The sequence below is a fragment of the Helicoverpa armigera genome, chromosome 27 (genome assembly GCF_030705265.1).
Source record: "Helicoverpa armigera isolate CAAS_96S chromosome 27, ASM3070526v1, whole genome shotgun sequence".
Classification (NCBI taxonomy): domain Eukaryota; kingdom Metazoa; phylum Arthropoda; class Insecta; order Lepidoptera; family Noctuidae; genus Helicoverpa; species Helicoverpa armigera.
In genome coordinates this window covers 303691-326215 of record NC_087146.1, presented here as the reverse complement: position 1 = coordinate 326215, position 22525 = coordinate 303691, and the positions used below count along the sequence as shown (strand labels likewise).

At 36.6% G+C, this 22525-nt stretch overlaps 1 protein-coding gene across 2 annotated transcripts in view; it reads left to right on the top strand.

Moving 5' to 3' along the window:
• Window positions 1–6210: 6210 nt before the first annotated feature.
• LOC110376183 (glutamate decarboxylase) overlaps window positions 6211–22525 on the top strand; it is a 39087-nt gene continuing 22772 nt past the window's right edge. The window contains exons 1-5 of one of the 2 annotated variants that reach the window (XM_064042123.1): window positions 6211–6437; window positions 6705–6791; window positions 7509–7584; window positions 20787–20896; window positions 21595–21721. In XM_064042123.1, the coding sequence (XP_063898193.1) occupies window positions 6726–6791; window positions 7509–7584; window positions 20787–20896; window positions 21595–21721 (379 nt within the window). In that variant the 5' untranslated portion in view covers window positions 6211–6437; window positions 6705–6725. The remainder of the gene's footprint in view (window positions 6438–6704; window positions 6792–7508; window positions 7585–20786; window positions 20897–21594; window positions 21722–22525) is intronic. The other variant, XM_064042124.1, reaches the window with a different exon arrangement.

Here is a 22525-nt window from a genome sequence, read left to right as displayed (position 1 = left end):
TTCTCCCTCTTTCTCTGTTTCTACTTACTACTCTGTATCCACTTAACTCACTCACGATAAGGTTATCAGCGCAACTTCAGGGAAAAAGGCTTTTTATCGATAAACCTCAATAACCGGTCACGGATATTCAGCGCTAATTTTAGCACTTTTGACAGACCCTTTTTAAATACGACAAGCGACATAATGGCTTTTAGGTAAAATGGGTGTCTATTTAAGTGACACCGCAACGCTCAATCCTTCTCCATGTGAGAGGATGCCTGTGCCCAGCAGTGGGATGATAAAAAGTCTGTAACAACCGAAAAAAGACGTGTTGTGTTTGAATATTTGTATTTTATTCTCAAAATATCAAGGGGCTCGTGGTTTAGGGGGCAGGTTGTGGTTAAGTCATCATCATCTGCCCATCTTTTTCCAACTATGTTGGGGTTGGTTTCCAGTTTAACTGGATGCAGCTGACTACCAGTGTGCCATACGGAGCGGCTACCTATCTCCTCAGCCCGATTCCTATTAGAAAGAAATGAGTCGTTTTGCTTTGAAGGATGACATCTTCAGAAACCTGAACTTTAAAAGTCCGAAACCACCAATCCACCTAGAGCTTACTATGACCTTGGTGGTACAATAAAAAGGCTAATGATAATGATCCATGCTTAAAACCTTTCCCGCAACACGACCAGAAATATCTACTTAAAAATAAAACAAGCATTGTATTAAAACCACCAACGAAAAAAAAAAGAAAATCTCTTCAGAACTAAGTAGGTATATACATACATACATATTTACTATGACAAAACTACGTTTACCTACTATTGCTTAAGTTCGTCATATATAGGTAGGTACACTATACCCACACATCTTTAGATATACCTATATAATTATGTATACATATGCTTATAAAAAACCTGCGCAAACCAGTCTTACCAAGGGGTATTGGGTTGCCCACGTAACTGGGGTGAGGATAACAGCCTAGAGAGGCAATCGCTCCTTGTGCCACACTGGTACTCAGCCGCATCCAGTTAGGCTGGAAGCCGACCCCAACATAGTTGGAAAAAGGCTAGGCGTTTGGGCGTTCTTAGTTTATTTTCTTTAGCTGTAGGTTTCTCATGTAAATACATTATAAATATGATTTTACCTAAAACTTAAGATTGTCATACATAGTTACACTATACCCACACACCCATACCTATAGATATACTTTTAATAACCTGCGCAGTTCCCCCACTCCCCGGGGCGTGGCGTTGACGTCATACGCCCCACCCTCCCCCACTCTGCAGGGGTGGGAGTGGGGGTGGGGGTGAAAGTCTCCCTTCTGTAGAAGTATGCAGATTGAGGAATGTGCGCATCGAGAATTTGTTGTTTGAGCTGTTATTGAGAGGATTGTGATTAATATGGAGAAGAATAATTTTACCTATCTGTGGAATTAAGTAAAAGTATGATTAATTGTTTAATAGTTTTGTGATTTAATTGGGGTTCGATGCTAATGATTTTATTGAAAACTAATTAATTATCTATAGAATAGGGCATTTTAATGACAGAAAAAAATATATCCTGCTCCATTTAGATTCAGGGTTAACTTAAGATTTATTCATTAAATATTCCAGTAATTTTCGGATTTCATCTTGCAACATTTAATGCACATATAATGTTTCATTCATTTGAAAACAAGGTGTATGGAAAATCTTAATTGTAACAGGTGCTAGAAACAGACTCAACCATTTACAAATAGATATGATATCTACGACTCCAGGTACACGTCAGAAAAAAAAGAGAGAAACCTGATATTGAAGCTAAAACAACATTAAATGAAATATCTACATACAAAAAAAAAAAACATTTAAAAAAACCGTATAAAAAAGGCAAACACCAAACAAAAAACACCTCTTATCTCACAATTAAAAATACCCAGAGTTTATACAAATAATTTCAAAAAGAAAATGAAAGCAAAAAGCCACGGTCTCCTGAAACAAAGCTCTGTAAATATCAAAGGTAAGACGTGGGCGATGTATTGTGGGCGTTATACTTGTGAACTGTGACCTTTAGGCCTTAAAACTGCTGCCTATTTGTATGAACATACCGCCTACATGATAAAAGCAATGCCAAAAAACTGAAACACAAAATATTTTGAATCCGCTCGTTAAGGTAATTAGACATTATGTTAAAAATATTGCTTAAGTTCAGCTTAATGGTCTTTTTCAGGCTAAAATCATTTAATGAAACTGGGCTGAAAACCAGCACTTTTTGATCGTCAAAAAAATATACAAAGACTGTCTCCAAAACGCCCGCCCTGCACCACTTCCTATGTGTTTTTACTGGGAAGAAGTAGTGGAACAAATTCCCCAGCCACACAATTTTGTCTATATGGTTTGAAGAACCAGGAGGATAAAATATTTAGATAGAACTTTAGCTTCTCATCGGCTTGGTCTTTTTCCTAATCATAGGAAATTATGGTTTTTCAATTAAATCGGATTAGTAAAATTTAAAACAATTATTGTTTCACTTGGTTCCGAGTTTCCATAGGTCTGTAGGTACAAAAAATACGTAAAAATATCCAACTACACCCACTCATTTCCATTCAGTAGCTTACTGAACTCCGACCTTTGAAAATACCACACAATAGAAGCCAAACCGACCCGGTTTATACAGGTCAATTCCTATTTGTAAATACGAACGAATAGGTACTACTAATATAATAAAGATGAAACATTTTCTTGTCGGTTTGTTTGTACCCTAAAGGCTCCGAAACTAATGAATTGATTTGAAACATTCTTTCACTGTTGAGCTACACTCTTTTCGTGTAACATAGACTAGATATTTTATCGCGGTAACTCGGTACAGACAGTTCCCTAGGGACGCGGGTGAAACCGCGGAAAAACGGATAGTAATTTCTAAATTTTATAGGTATGTATGTATGCACGCAGAAGGTACAAGATGTATTTTGATAAAACTTGGCAGCAATATGTATTCTTTATCAGAATAACATACAGGCTAACATATTGTTTTCTCGGAAAGCGAGTGAAACCGCTAGCAGAAGGTAGTGTACAAATACCAGGTGAAGATGTATATCATAAATCTCTGGAATTAATGGAATGTCAGCAACATGGCTGCCTATTGGGCACTCAGCCAGAACTTGATCAGATGGTGGATTAGATATTTGTCTATTATAAGTAGGTATATTTTCCTACTTTATCATGTAAAAGAAAAGTATATTTTTAGCCTCCTGCCAAAAACATAGCTCCCCCACCCCACGTAAAAAGTTTTAAGTGTCTGCGATTTTGTCTATCTGTGTCATTGTAGCCTCCGAACGGATGAAGCGATTTTGATCTCAGTTTTTGAATTAGGTAGGAGCATACGTACCTACCTAAATGTACTTTGCTATAATTCATAAAATTCGCATTCCTGTTGTAGTGCATACAACATACAACAAGAATTAATGGAGCGACTTTGCAATTACCTGCAATTATATTATTATTATCTTACTTTGAAATTATCTTTGTTTTTGTCTTTGTATTTATTTCGCACTGGTTTCTTTTATCGCGCGGTTTTAGGTATCATCGTTTGTTCAAGTAGTCGTCTATTGCTTTCGCTAGTAAACGCGCGACACCATCCGTATAAGTCGAGCGTTGCCGCCCGGATAATGCACTAGTGTGACAGCCATCTATAAACTACATACTAAGTATACGTATTATTTACTCACCAAGTACATACCCACATATACTGAAAACTCAACATACCAATCTATTAGATCCTTTTACCACAAAACTCAGCAAATACAAATGTGCCCTCCATCTTGTATTACAACCCGTATGTACGTGACTTGCGTGTCAAATGTAGGTTCTTTACAAACTGACTGTTTTGTATAAGAACTTGAATGTATTTTGTAGACTTAAGTAGACAGAGAAAAATATATGCTGTTTCTTTTGAGTACATACTTACATTCTGTTAATCTGCTGTTAAAAAACAGGTTTTTCTTTTTAGAGTTCTGTAACTGTTTTCTGTGTATGAAGAAAGTCGTTATGATAATGTGTATAAGGTTTGCAGCATTTGACGTGATTATAAAATTATTTTGTACTAATTGTTCCACAAGGTCTCGTCTACATCCCGGGAAAACCATTTTTAACAACCGGGTAAAAAGTAGCGTAATATCCATCTTCAAGTTATTTCGTATTTATATAAGCTATAAGCTTATATAAGCTATCTACATTTTATAAAATAAATCATTTTATAAATTAATAACATATGTTATTCTGATACTACACATTAAAAAAAAAGTCCAAATTGAGAACCTTCACTTTTCTGGGAAGTCGTTTAGCAATACGTTAAGTAGTTATTACGTAATATGTTACAAACCACCCACAGATCCAAACTTCCACATGTATAATATTAATTAGATATGTTTCAACTTCCACGACCCTGTTTATTATAACCAGCCTACATACGCCACCCACTAACTGTCAAAGTTAATAATTAACTGTTATATCGCTGTAACATCCCACGTCAAGTTAGTTCAACTCATCATCTCCCGAGCCTTTTCCCAACTATGTTGGGGTCGGCTTCCAGTCTAATCAGATGCAGCTCAGGGGCCTGATTCTCCTAATTTTACTTAAGCGACAAACAATTCACATTCGACTGCGATCCAATCACGAATCGATTACGATTGAAGCGTATGTGGCATTCCGCTATTTTTTCTTTGAAATAAACGTTTTTATCTTTTTCTATCATTCAATAATGAATCATTTTGTCTGCAAATGATTAACTATTGCAATATGATTGTAGAGCAAACTATCGTATAGACCAAAATCACCAAAATAGCAGACCAATCGCAAACCAATCGAATTTCGTTGGAATACGATTGGTCTTATTAGTAGCAGAATGCCCGATATGGTTAAAACTGCTATTGCGATTATATTGCGATTCGATTTCTATTCAATTTTGACGTTATTAACTTAGGAAAATCGGGCCCCAGTACCAATGTTTTACAAGAACCGTCTGCCTATCTGACCCCCTCAAACCAGTTACTCGGGCAACCCGATACCCCTTGGTTAGACTGGTGTCAGACTTACTGGCTTCTGACTACCCGTAACGACTGCCAAGGATGTTCAATGACAGCCGGGACCTACAGTTTAACGTGCCATCCGAAACACAGTCATTGGTGTCTAAGATATACTTAGAAAGTACATACAAACTTAGAAAAGTTGCATTGGTACTTGCCTGACGTGGAATCGAACACACACTCATACTTGAGATGTTGGTTCTTCACCCACTAAGCTGAACAAGTTTCAAACTGTCAAAGTTAATAATTAACTGTTATATCGCAGTATAACATCATACGTGAAGTTAGTTTAACTCTGAATGAAACCCACGCTTTAGTTTGTATTGAACTAGTCGGTTATTCGAATTAATTTCCGCTACTGAAAATAAAGATATTCTATACTTTTATAAACATATTTAGTAGGTTTGATATCAGGTATTAGAGATTTAAAATCGTTCTATATCTATTGCCTCTTTGATCTTTTTTAAAATCATATTCCTAAGCATAAAGTTGTGAATTCAATACCTTTTTAACTAAAATCTTTTTTATACCATTTTAGTGAATCATACTAAAAAGATATAAAAAGATTTTTTCAATACGTTGAAATACGTTGTTTAGAATGATATTTTATCATGTAACTTTTACTATAATACACAATAATTGTAGTACCAACAAAATATGAATCCAAAATAAATTAATTTTAATTTCATATTACAACTATCATTGCTTGCCTTGCTACGACGCGCTACGGAGTGCTACGGGCGTAGCACGGTAAGCTACGCGTTTCTACGTATTTTTACCCGACAAGAAGAAATGGTCATTATTGTAATTGTGCTTAGAAATTACATTGGGTTTTCAATATTTGCAAATTACTATAATGCAAAGTAATTGACTTATTTTTGAAAAAAAATATTTCTTTGGACATACAATCTAACAGTCGATTATTCATTCTATGTTATCTTTACTTGAATTTTCCTCAATTTCCAGATACCTTAAAAAGCAATAAAGAACACAAAACAATTAAAAATTACCACCACTACCGAAAACCTTCAACAAAGACCTACGCCCCAGCTGACCTGATTTCCAATATTGACCAGCCCCCTCCCCTAGCCGGCCTAAATGTCATCCCCCACGACCTTTGCACCGCGCATGCGCCAACCCCTGAAACCTCGAGCCTCCCCCAGCCAGCCCAGATTTCAGTCTGCCTAAAACCTTCATACGAACACCCGTTCTTCAGCAGTCAGGCTGAAATTTGCAAATATTAAAAATCTTTCTCACATATATGAGAAATTTTGAATCAGTAATTCTCAATTTGTATTTTAGTAAATACATTTTCGGTTTGAGGCATATTGTTATCTGTTTTTCAACGAAAAATATATCTTACAAGTAGTTTTTTGTGGGAGATCTAGAACAGGTATGTGAATTAGTACTTTTTTTTCATTTATTTTTTCTTTAGTAAGGTAGATTTAGTTTATTGTTTCTTTTTTCTAGTTACATCTATCATAACATTTCTTTTCATATCTTCTATAGTAATTAATTAATATTAACAAATAAAAAAATGCCGTCGGTAATTTCTATACAAAAAAAAACTACCTTTCTACCAAAGTTATAATTTTTTTACTCTGGCAACATACAGTTAAGTGTCAGAATCATTAACGTATTTCTTTCTCTCTGTCCACAGAACATTCTAGAAGTTAGAGTTATGTCAAAGCTGAGTTTGGACGGCTTTTTTTCCTACTGCAAGCAAATAGCAGAACATATACAGTTGGTTCGTTCAATTCTCATCTTTTTAGTCCGCCATCTTGGATTTTGACACACCCTTTTTCGTTTCTTTGTTGCATGGAATATTATTTCTAGAAATCTACCTAAATGGTTATAACGCATGTTAAAAAAATATGATTTAATTAGTTTAGATGTACGAGTATATAATATTTTCCTAGTCGTTGTTTTTTTTTATTTATTACGTTTTCAATGGCTTGCAATTTATTTTCAAATCTAGAAATGCGTTCTTAACTTAGAGCTTGCTTAATATAGCATTGACTGACTTAACTATGAAGATTGCTTGATCAAGGATTTTTTTAAGTATTCAAATTATTTTTTATTCAATACTAAAATACTGGCAACATTTTACAAAAAATATTACTTTATCTACAATCATGTCTCGTAAATTGCCCCTTATAATTTGCAAACTGGATTTTATAAGAGCACACTGCAAACTTTGCGTCGGCCGATAGTTTCTTTAAGCTCATAATCTGTATAAAGATGAATGGTAGTAAGATCAGGTGTTTAGCCGGTATCGGACCGACTGAAAACTATGAAAAGAAATTCTTAAAAAAAAAATGCTAACCGTCGAGTCAACTCTCGGTCGACTGTTTAGTCTTCACTGTGCGGGTAGGCTTACCCACTAACACACATACATATACCTACATATGTAGCTTTATGCTTGTGTATACATATCTAATAATATGTTTGTCTGTGTGTACAGGGCGAGAGAATGGCGTCTTTATCGGGTCAAGGCACGCCCAAGCTGACATCTTCCGTCGGCAACCTTTACTATGATTGTAAGTACTAAAATATTATTATATACCCTTTATCTTTACTTTATGTATTAGTATATTAAGTATACTTTAAGTTATGTTTAACAATAATGACGTCAAGACCGATTATCGGCTACGGCGGCTGTTCTCATGTAAGGAGATCAGCCAGCTGCGCAGGACATGTTATAGTGCACGAGCATTTGCGCAGACACAGGTGCAATCACTATTCCTTCACTCTCTGCGCCCGATGGGACGGCAATCCGACACCACCGGAGAGAGATTAAAAAAAGACTGAGATTAACGTGCTCTCCGATGCACGGGTATATCAATCACCAACTTCCAGGCTATGCTCTGTTTTGTGAAAGTTACTTAAAACTAACTTGATAAATTACATAAAGAAGTTTAACAGTTTCCTTCAAGTTTAAATGGTGCAACTCACCTCTAGTTTTGAAAGTCTAAATTGACATTTACAATCAATTTTAAACCTGATGACAAATGACTAATTACTGCACATTAACTACACGAAATTGAACTTAACTTTATAATTAATAACAATGACAATACAAGCTCTCAGTTAAACAGTGATTAATTGATACAATGACTTTGTGGTTTAACTTGTATTGTGTGGAAAGGGTTAGGTTAGCTCACTGGGTATAAGAGTATGCAGTATGATATGCTTGATAGTTGTACATCCAAAACAAATCTAAATCATTTATTTGCGCAAATAAGGTACAGAAGGTACTTGAAAACACTCATTTACGGATCTCTCATTCTGCCATAAGTTTCCGCGTGCTACATAGTTATTTAGAAAACATTTTAATGCATGCAGTTTTTAAAAACAAATTATCACATGATAGCTTCGGTCTGAATGTCATGATGTATCAAGTTGTATGGTACTGATAGGCCATCGCTCCATGTAAAAATACCGGTACTCAGCTCAACATGGCGAACATGGGACTCACGAAAGAAGGAACAATAAGGGACTTCACGGGAGTCAAAGTCCATTATGTATTTTTTTCCTCTTCAACCAGTAACCAAAAGTTGTAACTACCCTCAACATTAATCCTAACTAATTACAACCTACTCACACTTGTTATCAGCCGACCGACGGAAGGCGTTACTTCCGACACGGGAAATGACTCGCGGGTGTCGGGGGGGAGGGAGTGTCACATTACATGATAGGAGGGTAGTTGTGTATGACGCGTCCGACAGGAGTTAGATAGTGTCAGATTTATTGACACGGTTTATGATCACATTTATCTATTTTGAAAGATCTGATTCTAGACATGAGAGGATCAAAAAAATAAGGCACACTGGAAGACTAGGCATATATTTTTGATCAGTTATCTGCATCATTCCCCGCAATAAAAACGATAATTTATAGAGTACGTTATCTTTTGATTTACTTCCCGACCATCGGGGCACAATCAAAAACTTCGAGGAATAGCTAGATGATAGACCAAATAATAGACTACTAATGAAATAAAAAATGGCCCAACAAGTAGGTACATAATATAATACTCAATACTCAATACTCAATAACTTTATTGCATTCCATAATGTGTACAGGCTGGTGGGTAAAATTAAAAGAAACAATTATGGACCCTGTCGGGCACAGCAAAGTTAGTTTTTAGAGGAGAGGACGAAGAGCGCTTTTTGAACATAATAATATTGAATTAAATGTAGAAAATCTTATTATATTTAGATATTTGAGTAGGTATTATTTCTGTGTAGATTTATTTACATTTTACTTATTTATAATTTATTAAATTTGTATTCGTTTATTTATATATTATTAATTTATATTATAAATATTCTATATTATGTATTAATCGTTATTAATTATTTTATTTATTTATAAATTAGCTGTAGTTTTTTTATTTATGACTCAATAGTAAGAATCTAATTAAAGGTATTGCACGGTAAGTAAGGTAAATAAATTGATATATTAAGTACTGCTTGTTTATTCCAGTTATCCTAGTTTCCCTAGTTGGTATTTATCTTTGAAATATTCGTCAATTGTGTAGTAGCTTTTATCTAAGAGAAATCGTTTTAGTTTATTGGTAAATATATTATTTGATTCAGTGTTTTTTATATATTCTGGTAATTTATTGTAGATTTTAATGGACGTAACAAACGCACTAGAGGAATGCATATTTAATCGTGAGGTTGGTAGATTGAGTCTATTTCCATGTCTAAGTTTGTGTTTTGTTTGGATGTCTGCTCTTTTACTGTAGAATTGTGGGTGCTTCCTTACAAATTTGCAAATTTCAAATATATAGAGGCAGGGTAGTGTTAAGATGTTTAGTTTTTTGAAATGTGGTTTACATGAGTCGGTGTCTTCAATGTTGGTTAATATTCTTATAAGTTTCTTCTGTATTGTAAATAGTGAAGGTGCGTCTGTACTGTTACCCCACCTTGTTTGTTAATGAATTAGAAACCTCCTTTGTGAACAAAAAACTGTCAAAACTAAAAAAGAATTTCCCAACATTACGAGAGGCTAACATACCCCAAAGAAATTGAAAAAAAAAAGCAATAAAACAAACAGGTCTCCCATTTTAAAATACTTGACTAAACAATAACAGAGCGCATGTAAAGCACAAATAATTTGCTGCAAGAATTCATCATTCACGTTTAACCCTCCACTGCTGGCGTGCCCGGATGGGAGCGCTGGTATTTTGTATCAGTGTACAAAATTGTGCAGAATTACCACTTTGGTAGACTGCGTAGTTTCACTATAATTTTTGGGAATATTTTACAATATTCATTTATTCATTTATTGACACACCAACGACTTGTTCACTAACACCTTGCATTAGGTATTAAGTTATATTAAATGGCGTTGCGGTGAATTCGTCACTTATATGCGTGCACAGCACTTCTATAATAAATAATAAATAAATAAAACAGTTTATTTCTTCAACTACTATAATGATAAATGAGAAAGAAAAAAATTTAATTACATGATGAAACAAAATTAAAACAATAACAGATACAGTATAGTAGTACAATAGTTGAGAAAGTTTTTAAAATTGGCGATAGGTGGTCACAATCATATTTTTATCTGGCATATAGAGGTAAATAAGTTGTATACCACAATTTAGGCGACAAAACTACAACTCTCATGAAATTACAACAAAATGAGTCTGTTGTTACCATTGAATGCAAAACAGTTAAAACAAGGATAGTCTGCAGTCTGTTGTTCGTATAATCTTAAATACTGCAATGTTGCTATTTGCTAAATTCGGAGCTGCAAATAACTACTTAGGTAAAGTCTTCACAAAAACACACTTTGTCATATAATCAAACAGTTTTTTCGCAACTACAAAAAATCACACAGCTACATACCAAATTCGTCCATGGCCCTTCTCGTCCGTGCCAGCCCCTCTCGTCCGATTAGTTCCGCGCGCGTGCCTTACATTGCACAACGCGCAGCTGCGGGTTACAGCCGCTAAGAATTTAATTAAAAATCCTCCTGTACGTATGTTTGCTTTGATAAATCGCTTGGTATTTGTAAGTCAGGATGATGGTGTTGTGATGGGTTTAGGGTTATATTTTGGTTTTAGTGGGCAACTCTCTCTTTTGAAAGGTGTTGGTAGTGTTATCTTGAATTATGTGTTTGTACAGCAAAAGTAGTTCGCGTAAACCTGGGTTTTAACCCATTGTAAATATAAAAGCAAAAGTGGCTCCCTTAAACCTGGGTTAAGTCGTCGTAAATATAAAAAAAATGCTACATAATATAAAAAAGCCGAAGAGTTTATTGTGTTTAATCAAATTTCATGTCACGGATTTCCGTAAATTAGCGCATGACTTCATAATTTATCTTAAGTTTCCTAACATTTTATTTTATTATTTGTTTGAACGTACTAAATGTCTCGAATTACTCTCCCTATTTGAAAAAATCTGGCTTATTACAAAGATTTAAAATATTTTAGAAATTTAGAAATTCTATTTATTGAGGAAGGCTAGTTAGTATGCTAGTTTTTCAAAATCAACGTTTTCACCGTACCGACACAATATTTGTTAGGAAAAGTACAAAAAAAAACGTAAATCTCAATATTTGCCAAACAATATTACTCTCCATCAAAAAAAAAATCTCGACCCCCCAAAAAACAGCAATAAATAGCCCAAACAAATTAAACTAATAAAATTCTAAATTCCCTTTATGACCGCGCCGTCAAACCCTAAGCCTGCTATTTATAATCGGCCGCTGCAGTCTCTTCATCTAGAGAGGTATTAGAAGACTGTCCTTGGGGGCACATCAGATAGGAAGGCCACAGAGGGAGGAATGATAGCGGAGGTGTCAAGGAGATAGGTCAAGCGCCTTCTTGTAGGTCAAGTAACGTATAGGCGTGATCGTTACTAGAACTAATATGGCGTTCGGGTTTATATCATATCACATCGTTTATTGCATTCTATAACGTACAGGAAAATATAAAATGAATGTCACAATTATGGACCGCGATGGGTACACCAAAATAGTCAGAAGAGAAAAAGGCGTTTAATGTAAGACAGTATCTATATTATTTACTGAGTTAATAATTTACTTGTCAAATCAAAACCAATTTGTCAAAACTTGTTTTCACATGACTTTAAAGTAAACTTAATCTATATTGAAACAAAAAACAATTTTGAAAGGGCGTCGAAAAATCTGTCATAGTCTTGTTTGATTAGTGATTTTATTTTGAAAACAATGAACGAGTTATAAGAAGGCATGTAAGAGTGGAGCTGGTTATGTTCCTCGATCCCCAAACAACCGCATGTTGTCACGCTACTTTCTTAAGAGGTTTTGCGATATGACATCTCTGCTAGTAATTTTGTTCTCCATGGGCAAGGCTGGGTGGATAGGGTATTGGTAGGGGCATATCAGTTAGGCTGGCTATAGTTGATAGACTGCGGGATTTAAAGGATTTACCAGACGTAATAGAATATTTTTTGTGTTTATTTTTCTTGGTTTTGTTATGTGGAGTGGGTTTTTTTGGTAGATGAATGAAGACATATATTTTGTTACCACTTTTACCTCTGGGTTTTATACGTATTTATAGAAAGTTGTGGCAAAAATATTTTATAATGATTAGAGTAGCTTTTAAAGTGAGGGAAAAACGAATCCTCGCCACAAACAAACCCTGCAAAGCCGGACAATACATATTATTTAATTTTAAAAAGCCCAATATTTCTAACAGAAACTTAACCTCTATCAGCCAAATTAAAAAGTTTTTTCTTACATTAAGTACGAATTTAACATCTTTAAATCTCCCCAACTCCACTGTATTCGTCTCCATCCTCCTCGAAGCCGCTGATCCTCACAAATGAGAGCTTTGCAGTAATACGCCATCATTACCGGGAGGATCACGCTGTCCCGACACGGCGAGTGGACTTAGATAATTGAAACTACTGGAGACGATATTGCTGTACCTTTACTTTGGCGAAGATACGAAAGCATTCATTATTCGCATATGGTTCATGTTTGCGCTTTTGTCAATTTATCGTGTCCCTGCGTAACATTGTAGACAATTGCACCTTTGGAGTTCATGGAGTTTCTTGTCGGCTCTCCTCCATCATCCTCCGAGCCTTTTTCCCAATCATGTTGGGGTCGGCTTCCAGTCTAACCGGATTCAGCTGAGTACCAGTGCTTTACAAGAAGCGACTGCCTATCTGACCTCCTCAACCCAGTAACCCGGGCAACCCGATACCCCTTGGTTAGACTGGTGTCAGACTTACTGGCTTCTGACTACCCGTAACGACTGCCAAGGATGTTCAATGACAGCCGGGACCTACAGTTTAACGTGCCATCCGAAACACAGCCAATGGTGTCTAAGATGTACTTAGAAAGTACATACAAACTTAGAAAAGTTGCATTGGTACTTGCCTGACCTGGGATCGAACCCGCGCTCTCGTACTTGAGGTTGGTCCTTTACCCACTAGGCCTCCTCCATGAGACCAAATTTTTCTTACCGTGCAACTAGTGTGGTGTTTCATAGAAGCCTGTAAAGGCTGTATCAAATAGGCCTTTAAAACATTCAAACTTGTAATGCAAAATCCCCATGCGCGCGAAATTTTCTGAGCGTTCTGTCGCTCGTTTTCAACATCTTTGGAATCGGGAGTTGTCAATATTTGCTATCGTGCGCATACGCTCGATACTGCCCGTATGAGTGGAAATATTTCCTGTTGTGCTCCATTCTTCTCATACAAACCGAGCGGAAAATGAGTTCGTGTGAAAACTCTGTAAATGCGTTATTACTATGGGTTGCATTGTATATATGTACATATTGGCATATCGGCTTTTTGCGATTGAGAGATGGCGGTGGCAGTACCCATGGCGGTTCCAACTGGTAACATATTCTTAGCCCTCGTACCGGTATTTAATGCACGCGAGCACAAAATACATAGGTACAGAAGTCAATCTCATGTATGTACTTCACTTTTCATGCCTAAACTCGGCGGTCGCGCTAGGGTTGTCAACTTTTTTATGCGCATAAAACTAACGTGGTAGTGGTACTCGTATCTAATTATTTATTTATTGTTGAAAATAAAACAGGAAAAATGAAATATAAACCAATAATAATAAAATATTTGATGTGGCATAGGTACAAGAGGTTAATAAACACTTTCAACGGAAATTAGTTTGAACGAGATACCGATCTGCAAAATAAATGATTTGATTTTGATTTGATTTGATCTTTTTCAGAAACAAATTTATAATTTTGTTATTCAGACGTATACAGGGTTATTTTTCATTCACCATCCAAATTTAAAAATCGAGGACTTTTAATTAATTTATTTTCATATGTGAAACATTATAATCAAATAATAACAAAAACAAAAAAAAACATCCAAAAGAAAATATCCGAAAATAAACAGAATGTAGAGACACGCAGCAAGGTTATTGACCTCGCTCGCTCGCTGCGATTGATGTAGGTACCTACGCGGTCTTACTTAAAAGGGTTGATTCCAATTTTCCCTTCATACTTTACGGGCTTAGGACCGACATAATAAAATAATGAATGTGAAATCACTGGTTTTTATTATGGCGTATTTAAAAAATTGGAATCAACTAGCTATTTACAATAATTCAACTTACCAAATAAACTCGATTAACCTACAAATTACGTGTACTTCAGTAATTGTTCAAAATGGAGTCCGTTTCTCTCAATACACAAACGTGCACGTTTTTCTAAACTATTTTTTAATAAGTTTAAAGTATCTGTTTGATTTTTAATTTCATTAAATGCATTTATTATTTTACTACGGAGGTCCTCAACACTTTGTGCTTCTTCAACGTAAACACGTCTTTTAACTTCACCCCATAAAAAATCAAGTGGCGTTAAATCTGGTGACCTGGCAGGCCATAGGACAGGCCCTCCGCGACCAATCCATCTATCGCCATACTTATTATTTAAAACTCACGCACTGCACTTGTGTAATGAGGTGGTGCACCGTCATGCTGATAATAATGATTGTTGTAGTATGAAAGTGGCACCTCGTCTATTAAGTCTTCAATAACACCACGTAACATGTTTAAATAATTAGTACCCGTCAAGCGTCCTTCAATAAAAATCGGTCCCACGATAACATTACCGATAATACCTGCCCAAACATTCGCACTAAAACGCACTTGATGGTAGTTATTTCTAATAACGTGGGGGTTGCTTAACGCCCAATAATGTTCGTTTCGGCTGTTATAAATTCCGATTCGCGTAAATAATGCTTCATCAGTCCACAAAATGTTACAATTAATGTTTCTTAACAGCCATTCACAAAACACGATTCTAGCGGGTCCATCGTTATCGTGAAGAGATTGCACTGGTTGGTAATGGTATGGGTGATAACCAGATGAATTCAGCAGCTTCCACACGTAATACTGACTGACACCGAAGCGCCGAGCAGCGTCGTTAGTGCTAGCGCAGGGTCACGTTCGAAAACTCGAGTACAGAATTTTCGACTGCTGGTGTTATTTCGTTGTGACCGCCACGACTTGTTGCATGGGCTGGTGTGATAAACTGCCCATAATCTAACAACCTTTGGTTTGCGGCTAAAATTGTTTGTCTATTAGGCACTCGCGAATTAATACCTCGTCTTTGTAAACGCGGTAAACTTTCTGCACTGTACATTCTTTGCGCACCATTTAAACTTTCGCCACTTAAAATGTAGCACCTGACCATTTCAAAATACTCTGCATTAGAATAAAAAGTCGCCATGTCGTGCGATGATAACCGACCGGAATTCGGAATCGAAAATGCAGCGAGAGCGACAAAAATATGGCACACGTTCGCACGTAACTAGGTCACGGTCAACTAAACAAAAAGTCACCGGCGCTTGGCCGACCGGGGGCTGTGCGGGGTGCGGGGTATGAGGGAGGGGGGCGTAGTGCCGGTAGTACGATGTCGGGCGTAGTGCATGCTGTTTTTTGTGTGCGTTTCCCGAATCTTGAGGCAAGCGCGCCATGTTCAACAACCGAACTGTGTGTATTCCACACGTTGTGATTTTAGTAGCGGACAATGATGAAAATCATCTAATATTTTTTATATTTTTTTATTTGATTAATTGATTAGGTTACCGATTCTAAATCATTTCTGAAAATTTGGATGGTGGTTGAAAATTAACCCTGTATACCATAAAACACTATGTAAAACAAAGTACCTCTTTACTTGCGAACAATTTTTTTTTGTATGTAGGTAATTGGTTGGTACAGTCCCTAATCTAAGCTTGCTTCTACCTACAGAAACCTTGAATGCGAGTCCGACTCGCACTTGACCGGTTTTATTTCGTCTACCTTACAACATACTCTCGCCATGATCACAAAAATTATTAACTCCTACTACCTAGTAATAATCTTTGAGGGTAGGTTGGCAGGTTCGCCTGGGTCGACACTAGCAAAACTTATTACGGCATTGGGCCAGAGACCGCCGGGGCTTACCTGCCCACCTAATTGTACCTACTGCGTTTATTAAACGAACCATCGAAATATAAGAAAATAAGTAGGTACATTACATACTATAGGTACTTACCCCTCTGAATCAACCGGCAGGCTAAAAAACGATAGTTCACTGTTTATTATTGTATTAAAACAACCGTCCACTGAACAGTTACAATACGACATTTTTGTTATTACTTTTTCTTTTGTTATTAAAATTAAAAATCAAATTACAGTTAGATATCACAACGCGTGCACATTTATCTACCTTGTGTGTGCCGCGCGTATCTCAAGAAAACGGCAGCCGCGCTCGCACTGTTTTGAGTTGTTTTGAGACAGCGCGTCTGTGAACACGCACACATAGACACCTGTGTCTGCGGGACTCGAACGCGCTTTGTATGTAGATTGACTTCTGTACCTATGTATTTTGTGACGCGAGCGTTGGAGGGTTGGACAACTAATTGAAATAACACACATAGTTCAGGAAACAATGAGTTCGTGAAAATGAGTTCTTGATTTATTTCGAGAAGTTTTTTTTGGCTTTGTGTTGAATTATATTTGTTTAGTTTTTCGTCAATATGAAGTTATAAAAAGTTAAAAGTTAATAACTTTTCAACTATTAAACCCAAGTTTACAAGTTTTCTTGTAACGACTGACTACTTACTATGATTTTTCACGTTTCATTTCCATAGTAAACAGCAGTTTTAAGAAAAAAACACGTTGATATTGTCTTTGAAGTTCCTAGGCCTTAATAATCGACCTTAAATCTAAACCTAGATTATAATCTACTGGACAACATTCCTTTAAGAAAAATAACTATACAAATATATGACTTACATTTAACAATACTTATAAGTTCATAATAAATATACCACTGCCCTTTTCCCTAAAATTCCCACTCGAAACGAGAAAACCTTTTAACTAAAGGGCAGCTTACTAGACAGACAGGCGTCCAGAAACTGTACAATCACCGACAATCGGCTTATGACGTCGACAACATGAATTCACACCAATCTTCATGACTGTACCACTTCTAACACACAACATAACCCTTATTACAACGGAATAAAGTCCAAAATTGCATAACACAGAGTTAAAAATAAAGTTGTTAGTAAATAACATCTGGAATGCGTTGTAATGCTTTGCAAATACTATTGAGAGTGTTAAAACTGTTTGCTCACACACTTCCACACCAAATTATACCCTAACGTCTACTATATACGGCTCAAATTCCCTTACAACTTACCAACACGCTTTTGCCAAATGATGACAACGGGATATGGACCTTAAGCTTTATATTTTAAGGTTGAGATTAGCGTGGGTTATTTTAAGGGTAGTTTTCCCTGAAAGTGACGTGAGTAGCTCTTAATATATAGTCGGTTAAAATGATAAGGGATGAAGCGATGTAGGGGCGCGCTAGTGTTGGGGAATGTTTTACTGTGGATGATAGGATTAGTTCGAAGAGTAGGAGTTTTATGGAGTATCTGTTTTTGTATGGAAAAGTTCAAGTCATCTAAAGCTATGAAAAAGTAATAGTATGTTGGATATTTTTCAGAAATTCTAAGATACCCAGTATTTTGAGTAGGCACTTTAAAAACTCAATAGGCATAAGAGCGCGTCTAGACTGGTACATTGCAACATTGCTAGGAGTTGCATACATATTGCAATAAATACATAGCTCAACCAATTGGCCAGACAATTCTTTGCAATCACAAATTGCACAAAAATGTAGCCCCTATAAACTTTCGTTGAAGGTGAAACAGCCGCTTAATAATATAAAGATTTAAACTGAGTTTTTAAAACAAACATAAACGTCCGTTTTTCACTTTGAAACACGGACAAGTGTTTACTTTGAAAATTAAACATAATTTATGGTAAAATGTTGTTTTAAGAAAACTGTCGTTTATGTTTTCGTTGACGTTGGGCCTAAATGAAAATTCATAATCATAAGTAGGTATGTTAACTTACTGGTATCTTCAGATAGTGCCCGTTAAACTTTTGTCTGTTTTTGTATCCGAACTTCTTTAGTTATTACTTGCAAGCTAAGATACACCATTAGAACCAGAGTATCAGGGTGTTATAATCCTCTAAGTTCCCACCACCATCGCGAGGGTCTGTCAGAGCGCGTGCGTTTGACAGCACTCGAACATTGTCCAGCGATGCGATATGCAGGGGGTTATGGATTGCCATAAATAAAAATAGAATAGAATAGAATAGATATGCAGGGGGTAGCTAAGTGCTGTGCTAAAGTATGGAGCTATGGGAAGTGTTACTAAGCTGTGTATTAATAAGTGTATAATATATTATACAAGTATTACTAAATGTGGGTTCAAATAGTAAGACGATCTAGATCCAAGCCTTAAACGTACGGTTTTCTTAAAACAACGGTTTACTTGAAAATTTAACGTGAAAATTCATAGGCTGTTTGACAACATAACTGTCTTCCGTCGAAACGTTTATATAAAAAGTTAAAGTGGGATATCCTTCGTGCACCCAGTTAAGTTGCATACCATCCAGAAATAAAATTATTGTTGCATCTAGAAAAAAAGTTTAAAATCGGACTGAAAAAACGTATGTACCATTGTATCTAGCAAAAATTTTAACTACCTAAATTCAATGAGTCTGGCATTTTAAACGTTGTTTCAGTTTATAACCATGATTGATGTTAAAATTACATTTAAATTAAAACTATCTTTTAATTTCTAATGTTCGACCCACTTTTTGCGAAAATTTTACAGAATCCAGTCTTATAAAATCCCCTCACAAACAAACATCTCTCATTCTTAACATTACTAAACAACAATAACAAGAGATTCCTAATTATTGCCGCATGCGTGCCCGACTCGTGCATCGAACCTGTTACCCGCACGTGCTACCCTCGGCGAGGGCGCTCTGATTAAAAAGTCAGCGCTTTTAATATCTGCCCTCCAGTGTCCAGGAATGTGCAACTGTGGGGTGTGGGGTGACTATGATGTAGCTCGTTTACAGGACAAAAAAAATACATGTACAAGTTTACTATAATCAAACTAAAAGAAATATTATGATCAAACAAAGTTCTCCAATTCGTCGGTATGTCTGTCTCTTGGCGATATGCTCAAAAACTCATTATTTTTACCTGACTGTCAAGAAGCATTTTGTTTTATCACAGTAGATAGGTATGCCAAGTTTGGTGAAGTTTGCATTGATTTGAAAAAAGACATCTAATATCATGTTTATGAAATCTGAAATTCAGGAATGAACTCTTCGAGACTATTTTATTGATTAGGTACCTATGTAAAATGTTTTAGTAGATATATGCTGGTTACATAATAGGAAAATCTCTGAAAATGCGAATTAACTGGACACCATACAAAATTCGCGTCATATTGTACTCCGAGCCCAGATGTGTTTGATTTATTCAACCATCCCATACCTCACTCCACATCCCATTCAAATATAATCCCGATTACCACACCATAAAGTCCATATTCCTATAAACACAACGCCAAAACATCTGAGCATCATTTCTCTAACAATACCTTACATTTTGATTTTCAATAAGGACTTACAAACTTATACTTGCGGCTGCGAAAATCAACTCTCGACCGTTCCTCCATACTTTGTCTTAAGCATTAAGGTTGTGTATAGAAAGTTAGAGGTGTAAATAAAAGTTGGTAAATATATGTATTGTAGTAGACAGTTACAAACTTATATTTGCGGCTGCGAAAATCAACTCTCAACTTTATATTCATACTTTGGCTTTAGCATTAAGGTTGAATAGTAAATAAGAGAGGTGTATATAAAAGTTGGTAAATGTACATATTGTAGTAGACACTATTGTCAGCTGATCAGTCAAGTTTTTGTCTTCAATGAAGGATTGTTTGCCCTTTGACTTCATACGGAATGAAAAATAAGGAATGTGTTGTTTTGGATTTTCTTTTCTGTTGGGGAAGAAAACACTTCCGAGTTTTTCATAGTTTATGAAACTACGAAAGTTTAATTTTTCACAATAAGCAAATTGTCATTGGTTAAGAGATTTATTGGTGGCAATGAATGGTTTGGAAAAGATCTCGGTTTCGATATCGAATCTTGTCGATGCCGACATAAATTTTGATACAACCTTTATCCTTAACATATAAGGAATTAAGAAAACATTTTAAAAACTTCGTACAATACAAAACAACTAACAGGATTCGTAGGTTGGTCGCCACTCGACAACTTTTCTACCACATCGGCTATACGTTCTGCGGGCTATGTACCATGAGTAACTTCATAACACTTCTTTGTTTTGAAGCACTTTTTCTGAATTAACATCAACTTCTGTTTCCTGTAGCCATCTTGCCGTACCGCGAGGACGCGCAGGCGCAGACGCGGGAGTTCCTCTCGCGCGTCGTCGACGTTCTGCTGGACTTCGTGCACCAGGTCAACGATAGGAATGAGAAGGTATGTAGCTTCTAGTGTCCGTCATCTCCCGAGCCTTTTCCCAAGTATGTTGGGGTCGGCTTCCAGTCTAACCGGATGCGGCTGAGTACCAGTGTGCCACAAGGAGCGACTGCCTATCTGATCTCCTCAAACCAGTTACCCGGGCAACCCAATACCCCTTGGTTAGACTGGTGTCAGACTTACTGGCTTCTGACTACCCGTAATGACTGCCAAGGATGTGCTACGACAGCCCAGCAGCAGTAACTTCTACTGTCCTTTAGTGAATACTTAAAGTCCGCTATGATGGGTTAGGAATGTTGAATTATGGAATAAAAGTGAAAACTTGAGGTACGTAGATAAATAACGACTTGGATGGTTCCATTAAATTATCCAAAACATCAGATCCGTATTTCACTAGTGGATTAAAAACTACCGTGAACCTACGTACGCCTACAAAAACCTCCAGTCTAACTAGTTTGAGTTCCAACTAGCGATCTATTTCAGTCAAAATGCTTTATTTCTGATGGTCACTACTAACAGTGCGTCCTATATGAGCGAAAATCTTTGAATTCACTTCGGATCGCTTCGCATTCGCGTTCAATTTGAACCGCCTACGTGGGACGCAATATTTAACCCATCAAACTGGACAGTTCAAAAGAATGGCGCGTTCAAACTCTTGATAGTAGCATAGATACTAACTTGTATGTCTATTCCTCTAGATCTTGGAGTTCAAGATGCCTGAGGAGATGAACAAGATGCTGGACTTCCAGCTGCACGACGAGCCGCTGCCGCTCAAGCAGCTGCTCGAGGACTGCAAGGTGGCGCTCAAGCACCAGGTCAAGACTGGTAAGTGGACCTAATGCCGACTTTCTATCATAAACATGAAACTTAAGACTATAAGTACAGACCTACGTAATAGGCAACCGGTAGGTTTCATCAAGGATTCCTATCCATGACATGATGATGATGTCCTCCTATCCGATTATCGGCTACGGCGGCTGTTCTCATGTAAGAAGAATAGCCAACCGTGCAGGAAATACATATTATAGTGCACAAGCAATATTTAGATACAGCCATAGCGACATGCCTCCATGTCTAGGAAAAGTTATTAGAGGTCTCAACTGACTTTTCCTTGACAAGGAAATGGATTGCCGGTAGTCAAAAGGTAGATAATCTGACAACTATGGTGAAGGAGGTCATAGGCAGGGAATATAGAAGCTGAAAACATATTGTACCAACCACAAATAAAACTAGGAACAGGGCAGGAAGGAGATAGGTAGACACTCCATATAGAACACTTGTACTTAACTTCAGCTATCATACATACAATTGGGTAAGTAAATTCCTACATATGTACGAAAAGGTTAAGCTACATATGCAAAATATTATAAACATAAAAAAAATATCAGCATTAAAAATCCCAATATTCCTTCCTGCGTTCCCACCCTTTATATCTCCACTGTATCTCTAGTCTAAGAATGCAATTAGGAACAACTACAGCTATTCTGCTCCACCGAGCGCGAGTATGAGCCATCATTCCGAAACATTTCGTCAAGTAATTGAATTGTTTGCTGAGGGCTCGGGTTAGATCGGGGGTGATCGGGGATGTTCGGGTGGCTTGGTTCAAGTGTGTAGTTCAGTGGGTGATTG